The sequence below is a fragment of the Cetorhinus maximus genome, chromosome 1, assembly GCF_964194155.1.
Source record: "Cetorhinus maximus chromosome 1, sCetMax3.hap1.1, whole genome shotgun sequence".
In the NCBI taxonomy this organism is placed as follows: Eukaryota; Metazoa; Chordata; class Chondrichthyes; order Lamniformes; family Cetorhinidae; genus Cetorhinus; species Cetorhinus maximus.
Genome location: NC_135879.1, coordinates 19,577,302 through 19,592,966, shown reverse-complemented (window position 1 = coordinate 19,592,966; position 15,665 = coordinate 19,577,302). Strand labels below are relative to the sequence as shown.

General features: G+C 43.0%; 1 protein-coding gene across 4 annotated transcripts in view; it reads left to right on the top strand.

Moving 5' to 3' along the window:
* Positions 1–15,665, top strand: part of LOC144678643 (serine/threonine-protein phosphatase 2A 55 kDa regulatory subunit B gamma isoform) — a 334,751-nt gene that overhangs the window by 219,269 nt on the left and 99,817 nt on the right. For all 4 annotated transcript variants that reach the window (XM_078538387.1, XM_078538413.1, XM_078538405.1 and 1 more), the window contains 3 exons: positions 3,966–4,063; positions 7,170–7,335; positions 10,625–10,737. In XM_078538387.1, coding sequence (XP_078394513.1) covers positions 3,966–4,063; positions 7,170–7,335; positions 10,625–10,737 — 377 coding nt within the window. The remainder of the gene's footprint in view (positions 1–3,965; positions 4,064–7,169; positions 7,336–10,624; positions 10,738–15,665) is intronic.

Sequence of the window (15,665 nt, the reverse complement as noted above, 5' to 3'; positions counted from 1 at the left end):
TCCAAGTGGTGGCTAGAACACACTGGCATGCATGAAGGGGCCTTGAGATGCAGCCGGAGCCAGAGACTGAACCAAGAGAGATCCTTAGGAGACACATGCTAACCCTCATGTCTCTCTCTTTGATACAGCAGGAGAAGAACATCAGGATCATGGAGCCTGGTGATCTAGCCGTATGCCTCATGCTTACAAGGAACAGAGAAGAAAGAGAAGATTGCAATGGAGGCCCTGACTTGCCAAAGGGAGGTGCACCATCCTGAAGATGAAGGGGCAGCAAGGCCTCTTCCGGATGCAGCTGAAGATCCACAGTGAGCCGTCGCTTGGAGATGCCTTGCTGGAAAACGGTGCTTGTCATTCCTGCAGATGAGCAAGAGCCAGTGTTCCCCCCGAGACCGCGCATGACTAGGGAACTGGTCATTCTCAGATGCCACCTTCTGTTGGATTTGGCACCACAGAGACTGGGAGGGCATCCACTGCGAGTGGCGGTGCAAGTGACCACGACATTTAATTCTTAAGCCAGTGACTCCTTCCAGGGCTCTGCAGGTGACCTGTGTGGGATCTCGCAAGCCTCCACCCACAAGTGCATCCAGGAGGTCATGGATACCATCCTCGCAATGCACAGAACTTTGTGCATTTTGATCAAGATCAGGCAAGCCAGGAAACAAGCGCTGGGATTTTCAGCGATCTCTGGCTTTCCTCAGGTGCAGGGTGCTGTTGACTGCGCTCACATGGTGCTTAGATCTCCATGGCAGCAAGCAGTTCAGTATGTGAAGCGCAAGGGCTTTCACTCGAATGTTCAGCTGGTCTGCAACCACAACACAAGTATCCTACAGGTCTTTGTATGATACCCCCGGAGTGTCCACAACTCCTACATCCTCAGCAGGTTTTGGATCCCTGACATCACCCAGGATCCACAGAAATTGCAGGATTGGCTCCTCAGGGACAGGTCTACCCACAGAAGACGTGGCTGATTGTGACCATGCGGCAACCTCCGATTGCAGCAGAGAAATGATACAAACAGCCTCATGCCACAACCCGGACTTTGGCAGAGCACACGATTGGCATGTTAAAGATGAGGTTCTGGTGCCTCGACAGGTCTGGTGGAGCCCTGCTTGCTGCAAGCTGTGCAACCTGACGGTGAAGCCGGACAATCACTTTGCTCTGAAGGTTACACACTGCACAGGGAAGAGGCTCTGGACTGAGGCACTTGCCTACACCATGTGTCGGAACCAAGATTTCACATCTGACTGACATGAACACTGCACATCATAACAAGGAACCATAGACAAGGAGACATTCTTGGGAGTTTATTTACAATGATGAACCTTATGTACAAATAATTAACACATGCCCATGCTGTACAACTCCATTTTCTTAACCTTCCTAACCCTGCCACTATGGCTTGGTGCTCCCCCGACATCCACAGCGGAGGTGAAGGCATCCTGCTGACTGTGGTGATCTTGGCGGGTGTCTTCTGGAGGGCCGAGATCTGGAGGGCCCCGGCCTGCTTTCAGGGTCCTGCTGTGTGGCAGTGGCACCCTCCTCAGCCTGTGGAGCTGGAGCTGCTGGGCTCACAGGAAGAGGAGAATTGGACGGGCTGGGTCACCTGGGTGGGTGGCCCTGGGGTGTGCACCTGCTGATCCTCCTCCCTATGGATGCCCGAGGGCCCCTGGCTGACTCCTTGAGAGGAAAGGGCAGCTGGAATGAGCTTGAGATGGAGCAGTGTAGGACCAATGTCTTGGACCAAGGTCTCCACGGCGGTTGCCATCCTACCAGCGTTGACCTCGGTGCATTGGCATGCCAGCGCTATGCTATCTCGTCAGACTGAGGGCACACAAACTCCTCCATTGTGCCTTGCAATCTGAGGAGTGCAGCAGACAGCCCTTGCTGATGTTCCCTACCTTTTCTTTGCAGCTCCAGCAACTGAGGTAGAACCGAGTCCAGACACCCATCGTTGGACTCGGATGGCAGATTCCTGGCCTCCAGCTGTCCCCTGAGTGCCGGCACCTTGGATTTCCCTGCCTCCGCATGTGAATCAGACAGCGCAGTGTGCACACCAGATTGTGACCCCGAGGCTAATCTAGAACTAGGTCCCATCGAGGTGTGTGACTCTGTGCTGGCGGAGGGTATGGTAGAGCGCTGTGACAGGACTTCCATTGGTGTATCTGCGGATTTCTCTTCCGAGGTGTCCTCGGGGCTGGAGTGGGGGACCTGGCTTGTGGCCGCCCTTGGCTGCTTCGCGGCTGTGCCTGCAATAGGAAAGAGATAATTAGTGCATGGCAGGGGACTGTGAAACAGGGGAACTCACTCAAGCATGGTTGTCTGATGGATGTTTCTGTGCAGGTTACTCACTTGACTGAGTGCCGCCGACCCCACCATCTGCGCGGAAACGGTCCACGTCCTCGCCAGCCAGCTGGATGGCTGTATTTTCAAAGGCCATGAGGACCTTGATGTTGGGCATTCCACCACCAGTCTGGGGCATCTCCCTAGTGTTGTGGGCTAGCTTATCCTGCATGGAAACAGATAGAGAGAGTGTAAGCAAGATGCCTGTCAGGTCAGATGAGAAGGATGCCTGGCATGTGTGGTGTGTGAGTGGTGCCATGGATGGCATGAGGACACGATGGGCAGGGGTTGTGTGCGAGAGTGTGTGTGTGGTGATGTTCCTTGAGCTGGCAGTGTGTGTGAACGCTGTGGATGTGTGATAGGTTTGTGAGTATGTAAGTTGAATGTGATGAGAATGGTGACTTACCCTGGCAGAATGGAGATCATCATTCATCCTCTTGCAAAACTGAGTGGCCGTCCTCTTTTGGAGGGCATGGGTGCTCATCACCGCCTCCCATGCTCGATTGGCTCATCTTTGCTCAAAGCAGGGATAGAGGGGTTCACGGTGGACTTCCACTATGCCCAGCAAGTGCACCAGAGAGGCGTTACTAAATTTGGGGGTTGCCATCTTTGCTTTCAGGGCCATCTGTCGCCTAGAATAGTCCTGGTTTGAGGACACGAAGTGGGCTGCGCTCTGATGTGCTTTAAATATGGCTCCCGGAGTGAGGAAGCACTGAGCTCGTGCTATGGTGGGCAAATCCTAGCCCACCCCCCAGCGATCCAGCGTGTTTGCCGTGTATGCATTATTAATGAGGCAGGACACGCGAGAGGCAGACAAGATGGTGGAAAAACCCACCATTGCGGCCAGTGGAAAAAACATCTTTCTTCATGCCCACTAGCGCACTTGGTGCAAATCAGGGAAAATTCCGCCTTCAGAGTCTATCCATGATAAATTTAGCCAGCTGCCATTGTCTCCAAGCATAAATACCTTGCACCTTCTTCTCAGTAAAACATTCTAAACTTTTCTTTGTTCTCTAACAATCAAACCACCCAGGTTTACTATCAGCACATGACCCTCTTCATGTACTCTAGGTTTAAAGCTACAGTCCTGAAATATAATAACCTTATCAGCCTCATAATTGTAGCAATTTAAAACAGGACTTAGTTTCTTATTTGAATTTATTTTATAAGTACATTGTAACCTCTTGTGTGGAAATCTATTGTTTGGAAACACCAGAATTTTTTTTAAGTGTACCCAAGCGACTCATTTTAGTACAGTATTTTGAGAGAAAAGACATGGAAGATACAGTATTTGGATAAGTAAAACAACTTTTATTTCTGCTTTATTGTGTTTTATTGCTGTTTTAAGCTACAGGTAAATATTTATATTTATTGTATTTTCCGGTCCACATGCTTGTAGTTAGACACTCCAATGCCATTCTATTATCCAAAAAATTCCAAGATCTAGGCATGACTTGGTCCCAAGCATTCTAGACTGGAAAAGTTTATGATGAACCTATGGGGTATTCTGTGAACTGTGCACTTCAGAGGTAGCTCCTCATTGATAAGGCAAAGTGAATGTATTTACATTACAATTCTAGTTCAGTTCTATTTTCAACTTCTTTGTTTCCATCTTTTTCTTTCAGCTGATATAATTTCTACTGTAGAGTTCAACCACACTGGAGAATTGCTGGCCACTGGGGACAAGGGGGGTCGCGTTGTTATATTTCAGAGAGAACAAGAGGTAAGTGTTGCAGAATTGCAATACTACTTAAGAACAAAATGTTATTGTAATTTTGCTATCATGGGAGCACTGCATTCTTACCTCTCTTGCTGGCTCATTATTATTTTAAGTGCCAGTTGAACCTTCTCACTTGGTAAAAATGGCTTGTTTCTATAGCCAGGGAAGTGAATGGAATAGATGAGTTGTTTCCTGGTTGTTGAGCAGTTACTCAGGTGTACTTCCCTCATTGCAAACACTTCTGTGAATTTAAAGAGTTGAAAGTTTGAGCCTGTGTTATCCCATAAATGGCATAATTGCATATCAAAGCATTCTGATTCAAGAAACAACAGCGTCTCCCCAATAAGAGCAGTGAATAACTATATGTCAAGGGCAAGCAAACAGTGTTGCTGACCAAGAATGTCACTATTTCATTCCATGCCTGTAGCTTACTTAAGGAATCAGGTTGTTATCCTGAATGACAATGAAACTCAATTGCTTTATAAATGTCCGACTCCGGAACACAATGCTCACATTCCTACGCTTTTTTCTATGATACTACAATTTTTTTTTATTATTCAGTGCACAATGCAGGAGTGGTGGGAAATATGAGCCAATAACGATTTGGCAAGTGAGCAACATAATAACAATTTATTTTCTACCACTAAAATTTATTTTACAGAACTGTCGACTAGACTTTGCCCTTCTTTTCATGGGACACTTGAAAAGCACATGTTCTGCACCTGTAATCAGCCTTGCATAACCTCAGACCTTTTACTACTGATGATTAAAATATTCAAGAGAACTGGAAGAGTACGTTGTGATACTGTACTCCCATGGCATTTTGAGGGTAATCTGATATGGCCTGAATCAATTACTAGTGTGATGGAACTCCCTCTTTTCACCCACAAATTCTTTTGGCGTTCCTATTCTCAGGATTAAAATGTGTTATCAATGTTACTTACAACAAGTAAAATACATATTCATGTATGGAGCTGGACAAAATGTCTGCAAGAAAATAATATTTTTTGTTTGCGAGGATCAATGACAAGATTAAAAGTTTCCAAACAAATAGGTCTGTTGGCTGATGGTAACAAGGCATTCATAATGGACAAAAATATTGGCTTGTATAGATTACAAGACCCTTTACTGTTTATATTGATGCTGCTGACAACAATTTAATTTTGTTTAAGAATGAACAACACTATCTGCTTCTTTAACTAGAAAAGGAACTAAGTAAAATTTGTGATCTGATTTATTTTTCCAATGCAGAGTTCAGTGTTTCAACAACCTTAGGTCATGATTTCTGTGGGTTTCCCACCCCACCCCACCTTTAACATCAACTACTGTACATGGCGCTATGGCCTTGGTAGAGACCAATAACCTGTTTATGGTTTTTTGGAATTCAAAGACCCAGGTATTTACCAAAAGAATGAAGCCACAAGGTTCGCAGCTTAAAACAAAAGAGTATTGCTACACCAATATCAAAGAACCCTAATAATTCCACTCTTTCTCAATTAGTCAGTTACGTTAAAGTTATTAAAAGTACAATGAACTCAGTTACTTATAATCTAAACCAAACCCCTGAAATCACATTCCTTCCATACCCATTGGACTTGCACCCCCAATAACTCAAGTCAGATATTTAACAGAAATTAGAAATTTGTTCTGGGCACACTTCCCAAGATTCATATAAGGATTAAGATTTCTTGGGCTTTCCAGTTATTTCCAGCAAGGTTGTTCCTTCAAATCTCCTCCAACCATTCTACAGTTGTCCCCATTTAACACAGGAGTCACTAGCATCTTAAGCATAGCCATCTTGGGCCAGAACTCTCCTAGTTCTGTTTTCTTTAACTCTGGAGTCTTGCTCTAAATTTAAATTGCTCTCACGTGCTCTCTTGCGCTTAAGTCACTCTCAGGCTCGCTCGTTCTCTCGCTTGCTCTCTCTCTCAGCTTCACTGTACTAGAAGTTCAACTCACGGTTAGGAGTTCTTCAGTTGAGAAGAATTTTAAACTGTTTCTTCCAACACGATTTCAATTGAATCCTTCTTGAAGGAGATGTTTCCTTCACTCCAGTTTGTTCTTTAAAAAAAAAGCTCTGCTTGAAACAGAATTACACCCACAATCTACTCACCCCTATAATTAATTCCTAGTTGACCCTGCTATTCTACTGTTTATCTCCCAGGCAAACTGGTCATATGATCATACACTGGAAGCCAGGTGCTTTACTGTAAAGCCCCTTTCATAGAAGCCTAGTTCCTAAAGGGACCATCACTCTAACATTTTTCCAAAAGCACATGGGCCATCACAATAGCTTAAAAAGAAGCATAAAATAACTTCAGCAACATGGCAATTCAGGTTATGATTTAGCACATCCATTTGAATCAGCTAAATCCTGTCTTGAACAATGCTTCTTTACTACTCACCTTTCCCTCCCATCCTTTTTTCCCTTGAAGATACGAAGTCTTGTTGGGACAGAGACGCATAGCTACTTGTGCCCCTTTTTCATCCGTTGCCCCAGTGACCATCGACAGTAGCTGTTTGTCTCCAATTGTCAATGCAGGGAATCATGTGAACCCACCTGATGCACAATTCCAGCAGCAGTTGAAGGATAGTGTTTAGAGGTGTGAGGATTGGCTGATTTTCTTTCTTGTTTTGCTCTTTGCCCTGACCCAGGGGCAGTGAAGCCTACGATCCTGCCCCAAGCTGCTTCTTGAGCTAAATAGCAATGACCAGAGATCAGTGTTGTGAATTTTTGCTTTTCATTGTTCAACTCTTGGCTCACCAAATAACTGGGGGAGCAAATTCTCCCAATTTCAGTGGAAGAAAATAAACTACAATTTTCAAGTGCTGTCATATTTGGCCAATATGTAGCACAGGCAATTTTTATAATGTATCTGAATCCTTCAAAAGTTGACTCCTACATAGTTCCATAGTTTAAACAAGGAAATCACGCATTTCCCAAAACTTTTAAAATATTTGTTAATTAAGTTTGTTTCCCATTTATATTTGTTAATTAAGTTTGTTCCCCATTTACCCCCCCCGCCCACTTCCCCACCAACGCGCGCACACACCCAATACATTGATCTGCATTTTCAGTTTTAAAATTAACCCTTTTTCTTCTTTTTAGACCAAAAGCCAGCCTCACCACCAAGGTGAGTACAATGTTTATAGCACCTTCCAGAGTCATGAGCCTGAGTTCGATTACTTAAAAAGCCTGGAAATAGAAGAAAAGATTAATAAGATCCGTTGGCTGCCTCAACAGAATGCAGCTCACTTTCTCCTCTCTACCAATGGTGAGTGAACTCAAACTCTCTTCCTCCTGGAAACCTGTCTCCCGCCATGTTTTCAATCCAAGCCCTGCCACTCGATACCCCCACCAACTAATACATTATTACTGTTATCTCTCTGTCTGCTTTGTGAAATACCTTCGGATATTTATTTGCTAATACTGCTGAAGGGAGGTCCTGTGGCACAGTGGTAATCACAGTCCAGAAGAGGCCTTTCGGCCCATCAAGTAATGTCCCTACCTCGGTCAGAAGCTCGACTCCAGGACTTGATGGCCACGGAAGGTGTGTTCATAATGTGGCTGGACAGGTTGATTATCAGCCTGTAAACCTTTCCAATACGCCTGATGGCAGGTGCCAAGAATGGCAGAGTTTCCTGATCAGCCATACTGCAGAACGCAATGGCAACACTGTGTTAAAATGTTTATACTTTGGACATGGACTGTTAAGTAGTTAAAACTCTGACTTTATTTAATCATTGGACAGACTCTTCCAACACCCATAGGCAGTGCAAAAAAACCTGCTTACATCTTTGGTCAAACAAAATTCCTGGTAAGGTTTAGGATTGCAGGCTTGAGACCTCCACAAGCCGTCCTGTCGAATTCAGTTAAGAGCCTTGATTAAATTTTTCAGGTTTGCTGCATTAACTACTTGGGCTCAGTGGTGGCAGACACTCCTGTATGGAGTCTGAACAAATTCCTTTTATGGGAGTTGACTTTCAACAATGATTATTTCTATCTGCAAGTTCCTTGGGCCTGAGTGGCACTTAATACAGTGAGCCTTTCTGAAAATAAGCTACATGGGGCTCTTGGTGGGAGCCAGAACCCCATCGCCTCTGTTAAATACCGCCCATATTCTCAAAAGGCATCCAAACTGAGGATTCTCCAGGGGCATTTTTGTCAGTGGTTGTGCAGGACCAAGCTGAATAAGTTGACTGGGGGGGGGCGCTTAACCGCACCTTATCATGAATCAGCTGGGGAACGACACTGACAGCGTTTGTGGGAATGCTCTTGCGCTCAAGCTGCATTATGCTGTAGCTGAGACATAGTGGGTGACTGGCATAGGGGAGGAGTTGGCAGTTGGTAAAATAAAACTTAAAAAGAAAATTTTCAGTGGGTGAGCTTGTGCTGTTAACCCAGATGATAGAACTGACTTTTTATATGTTAAGCAGATATATCAGGATGGATCGTTATTGCAATTGGGTATGCAAAGTTAATTATGAAAGCTCAGAAGTTATTTTCCAACTGTTCTTGCATTTGCAGAGAAGTCATGTGTTAAAGGAGAAATGTCACAAAACAGGAGGGACAAATAGCGACGCCTCTTAACTGTCTTGGCTGCAAGTTTAAAAAAAAACAAATTGGTTTTTCTATGAAGCTTTAATGATGGTGTTAAAGGTTATTGGACCATTATTTCAAGCCACAGCAGTGTACCTTGGGATAGTAATAGAAAGCTGGCATTTGATAAATGGTCCTGTCAAAATAAATAAAATCTGTTAATATTTTTCACTCACTTGTTCATTCTTCCTGGAATTAGTAGGATGTGAAGAGTGAATTATTATGCAGTATCAAATACAGATTGCCAATTATTGTTCTAATTAAGGTTATTTAAATAGCCAGATTTGAGTTGACTACTGTAGTGGATGCAGAGATTACCGTTGACTTGGATGTGGGCTGGTAGAGGTTTTGAGTTTAGAATTTTCCAACAGCAAGGAAAAACCTGAAATTATTCTTGCAATTAATTTAACTAGGCTTTTGAAGAAACGCAATATCAACCATTTAGCAAAATTTAAAAGACATTTCAAATTGAGGTAGGCTTTGGGGGCTAAAAGTGTCAGGCAAAAAAACAAGCGAATGGAAAAACAATATGGCATAACAAGGGTGCAGACAAATGACCGAAGAGCCTGGCTCCTCATTCTCCTGCTTGGTGGCTGATACATTGGAAGTGTTGCTTCATAAGTATTACATTAACTTTATAGCCTAACTAGTTAAATTCCATGATATAACTATGGATAAGTGTTGATATTCTTAACTTGAAATCGAATTAGTTAAATACAAACAAAATCAAGATGGCAGGGCAGGTGATGTGTTGCAGCTGTAGCATGTAGGACTGGTGGATACCTGTGTGACCCACCCCAACCACATCTGCAGTAAGTGTCTACAGCTTGGGGAACTTTGTCCCTGAGCTGATGAGCTGGAGTTCAAGCTTTGGACATTGCATCAGGGAGGGGGAAAGTTACCTCAACACTTTGATTCAAGGATGCAGTCACACCCCTTAAGATAGGTACTTCAGATTTGGTTCATGGTCAGGGACAGGAGGGTGAGACTGTAATACAGGCAGATTTGGGGATCCAAAAAGTAGCAACGGAGAAGCCTCAGTCCAACCGGTTTGAGGTTCTTGCAGCTTGTGTGAACGAGAACAGGAACTCCAGGGTGAATGAGACAACTGACCACAGGACCGTGGTGCATGGAGCCACTCAAGTGGGGGGAAGAAAAAGGAATGTAGTTGTAGTAGAGCCACCCGCAGGCCTTGATTGACTTGCACGCAGGAAAACCATCCCCGAGTCTTACTGCCCCAGACTTAATAGGGTGGGGTGGAGTCAGGAAGATGACAGGGTCTCAACCACACATCATCTTGTCTGGTTAAATGGGCTCTCCCACTTCCCAGCCTGCCTCTGGGAGTTGATGGGGAGTGAATTAAATTCTGCCCATTATATTCATGTCACTGGCACTGCTAATCCAACTTCTGTGAAATTGGCACCTCAGTATGATAGTGCAAAATATATAATTAATGCTGTTCAATGTTCTGTCACGATCTCCCACACTCTCTCCACCCCCCCCCGCCGCCCCATCCCCTCTCTTCTCACATTTGGAGATGGCAGGTATTTTAAACAATTATGTCACTCTCTCTCTCTCTCTCCCGCTGTTTGAGTACGGGTAGCTGTCTCACCCCTAACCTAGCCTCCTTAAAAAAGGCTCAGAGGCAGAACTGTGCCTGCAAACTGGCATGCCAGCTGGCACCAGGAATTCCAACACCTGTTTGCCTCCTTTTGGCAGGCTTCCAAACTTCTGCACTTTGTGTGTTTATTTTGATCTCTGAATGATTTACTCCGTAGTACAAATAGCATGATTTGTACAACATAGTTTGGATGGGTCGTTTGATTCATAGTTTAAACTCTATGATGTGCTTGTGGAAAGAAATAATTGTACAATGCCTTTATTTTTTCAACTCTATCAGTACTACTTTGCTCAGAGATGTATCGCTAGACGTTGACACGAGATATTGTCTTTGATTCTTGCAGATAAAACTATTAAATTATGGAAAGTCAGTGAAAGGGACAAGAGGCCAGAAGGTTATAACCTCAAAGATGAAGAAGGTAGAATGAAGGATCTCTCCACAGTTACAGTGCTGCAGGTGAGTGGCGACCTTCCAAATTAAACTTGGGCAGATAAACAGAGACAATACACTCTGTTAAAAACTTGGAGCAGACCAGTTAGGGAACAAAGCATCCAATTATACAGCAACCATATTGGGTGAATTTGATTTGAAAACCATACCCATAAACTGCAACCTGACAGCATGTATTCCTTGCACTAGATGATAAAAATGAGCTACAGAATAGAATTCAGAAATCGTGTTCAAACATGTTGGTTTGTTCTCGTACATTTCTCTGTGAATGTTCAGAAAACAATTTATCATAAATAAGCAGTCTACATGTATAAAATATGAAATTTAAAACAACGTGGCATCCAAAAAGAGAAATAAAGGTTGACGAGTTGTGTAGAAGCTCCTCTTGTTAAAAATGGGTATTGTTACAAATTTTGGATCTGCTCTCCCTGTCTTGCGATCGGCATCATCTGTCTGTCCCATAAGCTGCCTTCACATCCGCTAAGATCTGAAGATTACTTTAAGTGCACGATACCAATGCCATGGCCTAGAAGCAATAATAATAATAATAGGCCTATAATAATAAACCTCTCTATGCACACTGAAAACTGCTGCATTGTGGGTTTCTCCTATTTTCATAAAGTAGACCAAAAAGCACACCAATGACATTATGCCAATTTGTCAACTAATAAGCTGATTTATTTTGTATGAGAGAACCTAATACAGCTTTCATGATGAGAATCCAATCAATAACTTGTTATTCCTTGTATCATGGAAAATACAAAATAATGCAATTTGCTTTTTGCTCACTTTAACAAGTCAGCAACTTCTGAACCCACTGGCAATTATCTTTGAGATGTGGGACCTTACTATCACTCCAAGTGTTCCAGAGACTGCTGTGCTGCAGAGGGAGAGAGAAACAGACAGCCGTACATAGATACAGATGATTGACCTCTGAGCCTTCCCTCAGCTCTCTGTCAAAGTATTGCTCACTGAGGTGTCAATCAAACTTCTTACCTTGAATGAGTATCTTCTACCTTCTGTCTGGGAGCTGAGGTGACCACATTGTTTTGCTGGATGCCTCTAAATGAAATCCATTCCAATATTAAAAATGCAGTGGCCTCCTGTTGTCTCAAAGTATTGTGGCTTGCAATAGTACCCAATCCTGTGATGGCTGGTATAACAACTAATTTGTCTTAAACAACAGTCTGGAGTGCTTGACTCTCTGGGAGTTAACCCTGGGAGAACTGAGTCTAACATAATAGCAACACCAGATAAATTAAACCAACATTCCTTCCAGAGAGGTTAGATAAAAATCTTGAAATGTTACCAGCAGGCTTTGTTTTGAGTGGATACTTCAGTAAAATTAAAGGAAAATCTAATCCAGTTATGACAGCAGGTTTTTGTCTGGAATATGAATGGGAAGGTAAGTGCATTAAAGAGCATTTATAGAAATCATGTTTGAACAGAATTTAATCTGGACTTTGAGTAGCTTGAAAAAAGCAATCTGTCTCCCAGGAGTTTTTTCTTTACACAAACACTATTTCTCTGATTTTATGTTATGGCACAACCGATGGTATAAGCTGAGCTGCTCAAATCCCAAAGGGAAACTTGAAATAACTGCCACAACTGTTTTGCAACTTATATAAATTTTGAGATGCGTGCCTTGAATTCAGTAGTAATAAGACCACCGAGTCTTCTAGCTTTCTTACGAAACTAAATTAAACCTTTACGAATAGAAGAAATGATTTGAAGCACATACATAGATCTACAAATTACTACAATGATAACTTCTAAATCCCCTAGTTAATCTAACTCCCAGTTATTCTTTCGTTAAGACTCTCATATTTTTAAAAGACCCAGGCAAAGAAACACAATACCCTGAACGATCCAATTCAAAGTGAGCTTTCTTCACTTCAGTTTTTTGTAGACAGCAGCTTGAGGCTTAGATGCTGAGGCTTCGAGCCTTTGAATGCAAATTCTCATTGTTTCACTATGTCTTTGGACTTTAGCTCTCTAATAATAAAAACCTCTCATAGTACCAATTTTACCAATAATCTTTGGGAAAAATAAACACACTGTTTCTTAACTTCTCCTGGCTAAGTGAAACATTTCACACACACTTTTGAATTCAAGCTAGTCTGGTTTATTTAAAAATGCTGAAGTTCCTTTTACACCTATGTCTACCTACTAAACATTTCACACCTAGCTTATTTTCTGATACATCAAAGCCTTCAGACCAGCTGCCTTTAATTCAATTAAATCACTCTCTCACTCGCGTGCGCACACACACACACACACACACACAAACAAACCACTATTACATTACTCTACAATAAATTCCAATAGCATTATGAAAATTATTATATCTCCCTGACATTTTATCAGACATGAAATAAGAGTGCAAGCTAAATATCAGTGCTTCATGAAGTTGTTGGGCCTGTATTCATTGGAATTTAGATGAATTAGAGGTAGTCTTATTAAAATGTATAACATTCTGAGGGGGCTTGACAAGGTAGATACTGAGAGGATGATTCCCCACATGGAATCTGGAACTAAGGGGCAAAATTTAGCAGTTAGGAGTCTCCCATTTAAGATGGAGATGAGGAGGAATTTCTTTGAAGGTCATGAGTCTTTGGACTTCTCTACCTCAGAACAGTGGAGGCTGGGTCATTGAATATATTCAAGGCTGAGTTAAACAGATCTTTGATTAACAAGGGAGTCCAGGGTTATGGGGGAAAGGCCTTATTGGAAGTCTTATTGATCACGTTGAATGGCCGAGCAGACCTGATGGGCCGAAAGGCCTATTTCGTAATCTCTTATAATCTTAAAATGTAATTTTTTTGCCTTAGATAAAGCAAATTTGGCTTGGTAACTCAGGGAGCTAAAAGCAGTGTCTACTGTTGAAATTAAATATGTTCCTATGCATCTCAATTGTTTGTAGAATGAGCTCAATATTTCAAAACCAAAGCCCGGATTTCCCGATCGGCGAGCAGGGGGCGGGGCCCACTCGCCAACGTGTAAAATGACGCGGGAAGACATTGGGTGGAACTACCGATGTCACCCCGCCTCATTTCAATTTTCAGGTGAGCGGGGGCTCAGCAGAATCAGCTGTGCGCCTGCTGACCTGTCATTGGCCAATTGAGACCATTGACAAAGTAATTAAAGTACTTAATGGACCTGTCCGTCCAACCTTAAGGTTGGCGGGCAGGCCAGGATCCCTGGCTGGCATTGGGAAAAGTATGAAACCCCATCCACGGGCAGGATGAGGTTTCATGTATGTTTTTAAATTTTTAATAAAAGTGTTAATGAAAGTGATGGACATGTCCCAACTCATGTGACAGTATCACATGAGGGGACATGTCAGGGGAATTTTGTTTTTCTATTGTTAATATTTTTAAATTTGGCGCTGATCTTCCTGAGGCAGCACTTAGCCTTAGCGAAAGAGTGCACTCTCGGTTTAGGGATTCCACGCCTGCCCGCACAGGGAGTGCATTGCGCTTCCTTGCGGACGTCACGCTGGGTAGGCCTTAATTGGCCCACCTACGTAAAATGCCCCCCCGATCAGGGGTGCACCTGCATGTGCCCACTCCTAATTCTCCTGGTAGAAAAGGAACAGATTAAAAGTACATCTATCCTTGTACATTTTGTCTTGATTACTTCTTGATATTTTACACACTGGGTTGATGGATGATCTAGCTTGAACCTCCCTGTGGCATGAGAAGAATGGACAGATCATTAACTGCATTAAGGGCTTAAAATAATTTTAGCTATCTTAAAGTAGACAGGGTTAAAAGCACATAGATCCCTTAGCTGGACAGAAATAGTATGAACACCAGGATTTGCTTAAATTAATTGTTGGCATAAATCTTCATAAATGAAAACTCAGCAATTTTCAGATCAAATCGGTTGTACAGGTTAATTGATATTTGAACAAATGATGGGTTAGTGTTTTTGGGGAAGCTCTTCTTAAGGGTTCAACCTCTACACTGATGCTGATGATCCTGCTGTATATTTTAGAATATTATGGGTTGAATTTTTGTGGATGAGGTGGGAAGGGCAAGTCGGGAAACTTCCCAACCTGGCAGAGCCACCTCCTTTAAAAAAAACCTTCTGTATTTTGTGTCGGGGAGGTGAGGGTGGGATGGAGTTGGACCCACCACCTCCAGAGGCAGGCCTGAGGCAACAGGGGGGGTGGGTGGGTAGCCAGTTCATCAGGCTAGTATGCCCTCCTCTGTTCACTGGGACATTGGCTCAGTTTTATTGATGAATGTCAGGCCCTCAAACCTTCACACATCTCGATTTTGCCCCCACCCACCCCAAATGCCTCCTTATATTCTCCATGCTCCCCTAATGCCACACCCATGCCCCATGTATCCTCCATAATCACCTTGTATATGCTATGGGGAGACCTCAGGAGCCATGTCTTTGAAATGGAGATAAAAAATATATACTTCTAACAATCTAATACAATGCTCGCACATACAGACTTCATTCTGAAAAGAACCCTCATAAAACCCATTCAAAAATGTTAGATCCCCTCAAGTGGTCAATTGGTTGTGAAAACCATCATCTGTTTCACGAACCACATCAATCATGGATAATCCCTTAATAACCTCTTAAAATTGTTATTCAAAATGTGAACACAACGGCCTGCTGAGATAAGTGGCCCTGGGACTTTTGAAACTCAGCCAAGCATTCATAACGAGCTCTGCTATAATTTAGGAGGGAAAGCCCCTGGGAAATGTAAATAATGGAGTCAATTGAAACTGAAAAAACAGCTTTTTTCTAAGCTGCACCAGGTGCCCTATCAATTAAAACAGTAAAAACGCATGTAACTTACAAGACAGCATCTAATACAAATGGGCAGGTTTGGGTAGGGTGGAAGATTAAAGTGTTAAAGCTTTGAATCCTGACCCCACCCTGCCAACTTCCAGCATTAACAGTGGAAGAAT